The sequence below is a fragment of the Thalia democratica genome, chromosome 6 (assembly GCF_965202585.1).
Source record: "Thalia democratica chromosome 6, ktThaDemo2.hap1.1, whole genome shotgun sequence".
Taxonomy (NCBI): Eukaryota; Metazoa; Chordata; class Thaliacea; order Salpida; family Salpidae; genus Thalia; species Thalia democratica.
This window is the reverse complement of record NC_139170.1, coordinates 14,046,615-14,056,259: the sequence shown is the minus strand read 5'-3', so window position 1 is coordinate 14,056,259 and position 9,645 is coordinate 14,046,615. Positions and strand designations below refer to the sequence as shown.

General features: G+C 24.1%; 1 protein-coding gene across 1 annotated transcript; it reads right to left on the bottom strand.

Annotated features, from left to right (window-relative positions):
• Nucleotides 1-8,088: 8,088 nt before the first annotated feature.
• LOC145837919 (hydroxyacyl-coenzyme A dehydrogenase, mitochondrial-like) lies at nucleotides 8,089-9,295 on the bottom strand. Its single transcript, XM_082945408.1, has one exon. It carries the CDS (start codon nucleotides 9,283-9,285, stop codon nucleotides 8,380-8,382), a length of 906 nt encoding a protein of 301 aa, XP_082801534.1. The 5' UTR covers nucleotides 9,286-9,295; the 3' UTR covers nucleotides 8,089-8,379.
• Between the last annotated feature and the right edge of the window lie 350 nt (nucleotides 9,296-9,645).

Here is a 9,645-nt window from a genome sequence, read left to right as displayed (position 1 = left end):
TTATTTAATGAATTTGATAATAATGAAATAAATGATAGTGAAAACAGAACCTAACAATTTTAAAAAATATAATACTAAATTTAAACTTTCTAAATGGTGTTTGTTTTTAGAAAATTAACCTTTAAACTACTTTTATATTGTATTAGTTTTACAATGTGATGTTTACATAGTTTGTACTAATTATTTCTTATTTATTCTAATTTTGTTTTTCATCTTTTTCTCACACTAAAAAAAACATGGTTTTTGTTATCAACACATAAATAAAAATGTGTATTTACCATTATTTACCAAGATTTTAGTAAGAGTTGTTACTGAATTGTATACTACATCTGCAGGATTATATGATGGTAACAATAGCTTTTGTTTGGTAAAACTATAAAATACTAAAATTAGTTTGAATAATTACGTTATAATACAACATATATTCTTTAGGAACATTAAGTTAAAAACTTTTATTATGTTTCTGTGTAAATTTATGGAGGTAATGTGAAAGATATTTCAAGAACATAATAGCGTCATTTAAATTAATCCTGTTAGTTATGAAAATTCTTGTTCACATAGATGATGAGTGAAAATGTTCATAACTTATTTTTTCTTTAATTTAATAAATAAATGAAATTTTTTGTATGTTTAAACATTAAAAAATTCGTATTAATTTGTAATGTAAAAAACTAGTGTTTATAAAAAAAAAATTTAGATATGAAATTGTAAAATATTTTATTTTTAATTTAAATAGACTAAGTTTGTACGAATTAAGTTTGGATTAATTAATATTAAATTATATTTAATAAAAATTCTCCCACTTTAATTTGAAATACTTGTATAGAAAAAAATAAAGTCTTTTTAAACAATCACAGCAATCTATCATAAAATACTAAATTAAACATTAATTGATTTTGTGTTTACCGTACTTTTTACTCAATATTTTTAGTAATAGATATAAAGTTTTTTTTTTGTAACTGCAATTCTTGAAACTAACAAAAAGCTTTAGAGTTTAGACTGCTTAAATTCTTCGACTTTTAACAAAATTATTTTAAGGTTAAAGAAAGTAAAACTGAAGTAAGTGCTATGACACACCTTTGTTATTATTTAATCTATTGTTACTTTTTTTCATACTAAGTTAGTTAATTACAAACAAATATGTGTTTTTAAGTTTAGTTTTTTAATTTACTTGAACTCGGAGTGTATAGAATCGCTATTCAACTGAAAAAGGGGGTTAACTTAACTACCTGTAATAAACTTTGTTTTAAGTATATACAAGTAGTTGTTTACATAAAGACTTCTCTACAACGGACCTGCCATAAAACTGGAGAAATATTATAACAGCCTTTTAATTTATCTATTTGTTTATTTACATTATTTTTTTCATATTACCATTGGTTTATAAAAGAACTTCGGCATCAAACTAATCTAGTTTTGTCATTGAACTTTCCAGCATCTTTATTCATATATTTTAAAACTGGTCCGAACTAATGTCATGGTTTTATTCTATAAAGTTAAAACATAGACTAAATATGCGATATGATATCTAACAACATCCTAATTTTCGTTTTTGTAGGCAAGTATATAGTGTTAACTACCAAATATTGTTTTAAGGTTTATGTAGAACCAAAAATTTAGATACTAACAAAAGTTATTATTTTCTTTAAATATGCATTAAAAAAAACAAACATTTTATAATTAAATTTTTAAAAATACTTTAAAAAAATATGTTAGTCGAATTACTAAATACACTCCTAAAAAAATACCACGCGACGCCACTGCGAAATATTTACCATAACACTAGAGTACAAACGCAAAAATTTTCAAGGGTGCTAGACCAAACCTACTTTTTTAGGTCTCACTTTTTCTTTATTATCCGGTAACGTTTTTTTGACCTTTATAGTTCACACAGTAAAATTATACACAATTGTAAGTTTGGTGGTTCTCAAAGTTTAAAAAGCCGCAAACAGCAGATAATGGAAGTTTTTGAAATTGTTAGATTTCTTGTCTTTGTAGATACAACAGTTTTACTTACCAAAAATAGTAATGGTCATAAATAACTAGCTTATCAAGGTATTAATCTTTGCAATGGTCTACCTATTAATCTAAAAGACCAAAACCATCTTGGAAGGTTCCAGGTTGAACTGAAGAATAATTTATTAAATGATCAACTTATTAAATAGAGTTTACATAAGATGAACAGGGATATTTTTTAATATTTATTAGGAGTAGATTAATATTTAATTTTCATCTGAGTAAGTATTTATAATTTTTTGAGTATATTAATTGGGTTGCAATAGCATTGGCCCTATTTAGTTTGTAGAAAATTGTAATATGTACTTTTTTTAGTTTGTTAGTGTAAAAGTAAACAATTCGATAAAATTAAATTAGTCTACTTTTTATCTGTGTTAATTATTTAAAGAATATGTTAAAATTACTGATAAAGTTTTAAATTGGAAATAGGTTGACTTATTTTGTGATTATTATAGTTTTATTTACTAATTTAAGTGTTTTTTGTACTTTTAATTATTATTTTGGTTTGGTTAAACTCTTATATTAAGGTATTTATTCAAATTCGTTAAAACTGATAATTTTAAATAAAAGGGGATATTTCTTTAATACTTTTTATATAGTTTAAGCATAATATTTTACTGGTTTCAGCTTTATTTTCCCATTTTTTTAAATATTACAGCTTTATTTAGATTTTATTTTCTTAAATGGTATAGGTTTCTTTCATTATTACTCATTTTTAATAAGTTAATAGTAGTATCCAATTTATTTAACATACTTTTAAAAACTAATTTTTTTTTTATATACAAATCATAAAAAAGGTTAAATTAATGCTAAAACTATTGATAAATTTAAAAACATTTCAGATTAAAACTTAACCTTTTAAAGTAGACTTCAATATACATTTTATGTGTGCTTAATGTTAGATACTCTTGTACATATTTTTGTTTAGGAAAATATTTAATGTTGTAAAATTTAATAGTCTTATTTTTTATAGAGTTTAAATTTTGACTAAATTAAATTTATAAGTTAAGTTTTTTTTTTTTTTGCTCATTATAATTTTGATTAAAGTTGGGTATGCGACTCGATGACCGATAGGTCTTTTTGTGTACTCAGGTCCTTGAACCAAAAAAATGTTGAGAGTTTTTATTTGTTCAATAAACAAATTAATTTTTTTGTTCAATCAATTGAAATGTTTGCTTTTTCTTTAACTAACTTTGAAATAATCGATAAAATGTGAATATTATCACACTATAAAGTTTAATAAATTTATATAAACTAGTTTTGCTGTTAATTCAAAAATATTTACAGAAATAATTTGTTTATACATCAACAGGAATTCTAATGTTTGAAATTTTAGATTAATGAAATTAGACCCATACTGCTAGAGTTAATTATGGAGTTGGTAAAAATTTATGACCAATTAATGTCACCTAACTGAATTTAATACTAAAAAATAACCAAAACTATGTGTAGAACGTTTACTAATTATATCTTTCTTTTTGTATTAATTATAGTTATTAAAAATTTACTGGCTTATATATAGTTTATTGTACGATAAAAAAGTTTAGTCAAAGGACCTAGTGAACAAAAAATCTTTCGGTTATCAAGTCGAACACCACGGATGTAGTTTAATGTCTTGTCCAGCTAATAGTTTGTTAATACAAAACAAGTTTGAAACAAGTTCGTTAGAATATATAATAATAACATCATTTTGCACAGTACTTTTTCCATTTAACTGACATATGTTACTCTGTGTTAAAAAAGTTAACACAGTCCCATGGAGTTATGTAAAAAACTTATGTTAGAATAGAAAATAAAGCATATGAATACACGTATTTCCCAAACCAATAGCCATAATAATTATAGGTTAATAGTAGATAAAACCTATGTTATACAGTTTGAATTTTATACATTGTGAATATATTATTGTATCAGTCGAATTAAAAAAATAAATATAATATATACTATAAATTTCAACCTACAAAAATTACGGCTCATATTTAGGAGACACATGTATTTTCTATTGTTGAAGCACTTATTTCTCAACATAACTCCGTGAAACTGTGTTAATTTGTGTAACACAAAAAAAAAGTTGCTTAAACAAAAAAGTACTATGCGAATTGTTGTTATTTTTATATTAATTTGATAATTACATAATGTTACTACAATATTAACATTTTTTTTATTTGCTAAAAGATATCCATAGGCAAACCAAGGCAAATGTTTTTTTTTCTTATTTCATATCAAGTGATTCGATGCATCTAACAAGCTAACCAATATAAACATATTCGAATAATAGGATGCTCATAATATGTATTATTAAAATTTAATCTGAGCAAAATCAAAACATTAAGTACAGTGTTCAATACTTTTAGCATTTAAAAACATTTATCTTACAAAAGTTAAAATTGTTTAAACTTCATTAAAATAACGACTAGACAAATTGTGAAGAAACAATTATTAAACATCAAAAATTATTTAGAAGTTCTTAAGTCTCAAACTTGCCAAAAACTAAAGTTAGATTTTGAATCTAAACAAATATTAATAGTTATAAAATTATTTAATAAAAATCTTTAATTTTTGATGGAAGGAAATAAAAACAATATTTACTTTTAGTTTACAATTTGGATTCTTGTAATGAAAAAAATTACTCAAGACTAAATCAAAGAACGGAATATTAAGTTCTCAAATAAAATTTTTCTTTATACAATTTTATCACCAAACCAATTTTTTTCTCAGGTTCTGTATTTTCTACTCGTGGAAGACAGCTAAAATGTTCGTGCTGAAAAAGTTTTCATCCTTATAAAGTCACCTTTCCTTGTACATCTTAAAATATCCTTCTATTTGTGAAGTCACTTGATCAGCTGTATGGAGACGACTTCTAACCTTTCATAATCTTTAAACTTTTTTCATGTACTTTTCTCTCGTACACCCTTTTACTTGTTCACCTAATTTTAATTAACAATTATTTAAAAATTTTCATTCAAAGTTATAATATTCAATTAAAACTGTTAGTAATATTAAAGCTATTCTAAATTAAAACTACAAACTTAATATTAAAAGATTTGGAATATCAGTTTATTTTTTATTAGAATGGTTGTATAATGATCTAAGCATCTTAAGTTTAATATCAATTGTTTAATGATTACTATATAAAAAGGTTATTTTATACAAATATTGACCATAAATGAACAAAACGTTGACTTGAGTAAATATTTACACTGCTTTATCACACACACAAGACAAACAATACTTCAGCAAAATTTGTTTTAATTTTTAATTAAAAAACTAGAATCTTTAAATCAAATTGCATGTTAATTTTTGATTTCTTTTCGAAATTAGATAATTTATTAAAACATTAAATCTTTTTGTAAACAACAGTAATTAGAATTTTTTTCTGCACATAACTTATTTTTTACTTATTAAAACGAAGAATAAAATTAGTATAGTAAAAATACACTAAAAGACTAATTTTATATTATTTTTAATATTGTAACAAATGTTATATAATTTATCTATATTTTACAGCTATAGTTGATTGGTACTTGAATGAATTTTTAAAAGTATCATAACATGAATAAAATTTTTGAGCTCGAATCAGGAATACTGTAGAATAAATGTTAAGTTTAAATAAAATTATATGCATTTAAAAATATAAAAATAATAAAATATTTGAAAATTTCTATTTATTTTAAAAGTTACAAAATGTAAACAATAAACTAATTTAAAATTTCAGTTATAAACTCAGCTTATTAATTCATGAATATAAAAAGCTAACTGTTACCTAAAATTGCGTTGTACGTTTGTTTATTATACTAAAGAAAAGTTACAACATGACTAAAACATAAAGAACTTTTTTGTAACAAATGAATAACGGGTTTTAAATAATAATGTCAATAACAAAAAAATCTGTAAGTATTATAGCATCCAACCATTTAACTATTTTGCTCCTACCTAATAAAATGTACTACAATTATTCATATTAGTATAGGTAAACTTATCAACTTCTACTTTATTTTGTATGAGCTTAAAGGTGACTTCACACAATTATACTGTGCTTTTACTTCAGTTTTATAAAATTCAGCTCTGTTCTTAATTCCTATCTTTTATCTTTTTGGTAGGCTATACTAGTTGTTATCAAAATCTTTAAGCACTTTTTTGTCATTTTTGCTTCCTCTGAGCTAACCTTAGTTTGAGATTCAAGTTGGTGATAAAAGGAAACTTATTATTGTAGTATCTAGTATGTTACTTCAAACTATAGCAATTAATTTTACTTAACTATATTAAACTTTTAAACTCCCATTAATAAAAAAAATTACAAGCTATAGCACTGTTTATTCTATTTTTTCAACGAACAAAAAAGCATTATCTAATTTTATTTAGGTTCATAGTATTTTTTTTTCGTAAACTGCTTATTTAATATACCAAGACTTATTTCAGGGTTGCCAAATATTTTTAGCAAATTTTATCCAGGTTTTCAAAATTTTCTCCAGATTTTTAAAAGTACACATTTAAAGGTTTATTTTTAGTTTAAAATTAAGTCTAAGGTAAAAAAATGTGTTAATAGTATAAAATCATTGATAAGATACTGTAAAGCTACTTTAAATGTGTTTTCTAAAATAAAAATTTTTGTCAAAATTTTGATAATGACAAAAAAATTTATCGATACTATAGATTTTTTGCGTCAAATCAAAATTTTACTACTTAACATGTAAAAATCGTTTAAAATTCTAGGTTTTTTTAGTGATTTTTGTTCAAAATTCCAGGTTTTTTTTAATCTTAAGTTCCAGGTTTTTCCAGGTTATGAGGTTTTTTGGCAACCCTGATATTTTGATCTTATACTTCTGTATACTTTGTACTGTCTTAATTAATCTTTTAAAATCAGTTTTTGTTCAATTTTTAAATAACCTTAGGAAGTCAAATGAATTAGACGAATGTGTAAAAACTTTTATATTTCTATTGCATGTCTAATTTTATAATATATTTTAAAAAAACTAGATCTATTTAGAGACTTTTGAAGGTTATCAATAGCATGCTGCTTATAGATTTGCTTTTTTATATATAATTTTATTTAAGGCTTATTAATTTATAATGATTGACTAAACCTATTTTAATATATCTTTTAATTAAATACTAAAATTTCAACAAAACAAAAGAACATAGACAGGTTAAAAAACAGTGGGTAATTATTTTATTGATATTTAATAATATATAAGTTAGAAAAACTGACCACATATTTTATTTATCAAAAACATGTAAAACTTAGTTTTAAAAATTCCTTAAAAATGTTGCTCTTTTATAAGATTTTTTAACTTTAAGTAAGTAGATTGTTGTAAAATTGAATTATAACCAAATAAAAACCACTATTAAATGTTTTTTAGAACTTTAGTTAAGCTTTAGAATGTTATTTTTATCTATTAAGTTATTAGTTTAAAAAAGAACACTTTTAAAATACAAATTGTTGTGATACTAGTTAAAAAACTGTCTTACACTGAAATATTTAATTGTATACATATTATGTATAAAAGTCAGTTTAATTTTGTATAGTATTTATTTTTATGAGGTGTACAATTAGCAAAAACATGAGTTGGGACACCAGTCTTTTTTTATATACAAAGTAAAATAAAAATATTCTTACACATCTTGCAATTATAAAGTATTACAAATATTGGCTATATAGTTTTTAAAAATAGTAAAGTGTTCAAAAAAGAAATTTTATTGCTGTTGCAAACAATTAAAATATAAGCATATATGCGTATCACTCCTTTACTTAGTAGTTGTAATGGGTGTATTTTGATTATCTTAAATTATTATTTATAGACAAAAAGTCTTAGTTGTAAGCCTAGCAAATAATTTCTCTGATACATATAACTAAACAATAATATTGGCTATATTACTATAATATGAATATATACAAATAATTATACATTAATAAATTAATTAAAGATAATATATTTTTATCTTGTTTTATTAGTATTAAATTAAACAATAAACATTTTAATACAAACCTTGTAAGTTCTTCAAACGAAAACCACACGCCACCTATGGTTCAGTCATATAGTAGATGTTGTTTTTATATTGTTTATATATTGCCTTAATAATTGTTTTGGTAAATAACGCTTTAATTATTAGAAATTAAAAATAGTCTAGACAATTTAGCTATTTAATTTGATTATTTATGGAATAAACTTTGTAAAGAAGCTTTAAAAAAGGCAACCTTTATAATGCACAAAAAATAAAATTTACATAAAATAATTAAAACATTACAGCAAATAATGATAAAACTATATAAACTTGTTAGTATAAGTTTGTATAAATTTGAATAATTGGGACTATTGGTATTTAAATCAAGTTCAATATCAATTTAAAAACTATATAAAATTCTCAGACTTTCTTCCTGTAGTCATAGAAACCCTGTTGTGTCTTCCTACCAAGTTTACCTTCTTCAACAAGCTTGTTAAGCATGGCTGAGGGCTGGAAAAGTGGATTGTCCGGTTCAACTTCTGACCAGCCGTCCATGATAAACTTCATGGTGTCTAGGCCAACGTAATCTGTCAGTTCAAATGGACCCATTGGGTATCCAGCACCTAATTTCATGGCAACATCAATGTCTTCTTTTGTACCATGGCCTCTCTCATGCAGCCTGATTGCTTCAAGACAGTAAGGAACTAACAGCCTGTTTACTAAGAACCCAGGGGTATCCTGACATGCCACTGTTACCTTTCCAAGACCCTTTGCCCAGTTGTCCATAGCATCAAAAGTTTCTTTACTGGTCTCCTTAGTGCCAACAACTTCAACCAATTTCATCATAGGAACTGGATTAAAGAAATGAAGTCCTCCAAAGCGGTCTAACCTTTTTGTTGAGCTGGCAATGTCAGTAATTGGTAATGAAGAAGTGTTAGATGCAAAAATAGTGTCCTTTGGAGCTATATCATCAAGTTGGGCAAATATTTTCTTCTTAATGTCAAGATTCTCAACTATAGCTTCAACTACAAGATCAGAACCAGCTGCTCCTGAGAGCTCAGTTGAAGTTGAGATATTAGCCATTATTCCTTCAATCTTTGCCTTTCTTTCAGCTTCATCAGGAACCTTTTTCCTAAAGACTCTCTCTAAGCTCTTGGTGATTGTCTTCTGAGAGTTGGCAAGAACATTGGAGTCAAGATCTATTATAGTGACTTTTTGGCCTACAACTGCAGATACTTGGGCAATTCCTGAACCCATTTGACCACCACCTATGATGGCAACTTTGCTGATGTTGCAAGAAGGTATTTTGCTGAATCTTGATAACATTATCTTATTTAATTCTGTAAAATATTTTACTTTTAAATACTGAAAACTAAGTTAAAGGAGATGTCAATAAAAATAGTGTTATAAAAAATGAAGTAATTAAAAAGTGTCACAAAAACTTTAACTATGGAATAATATAAATTTACTATACAAAAAAGGCAAATAAGTTCTACATAATGTTTAAATAATAAACAAAACATTTAAATCAAACTACCATCCAAAAACTTTAAGTTTACTTAATAAAAACTTGTGTAAGTCATTTTTAATTCATTTTTAAAGTTCTTAATACTTAAGACTATAAATATATTTTGTATTTCCTAAAAAAATGAAGTTTATAAAATAGTTAGTTGAATAACTCAAAGA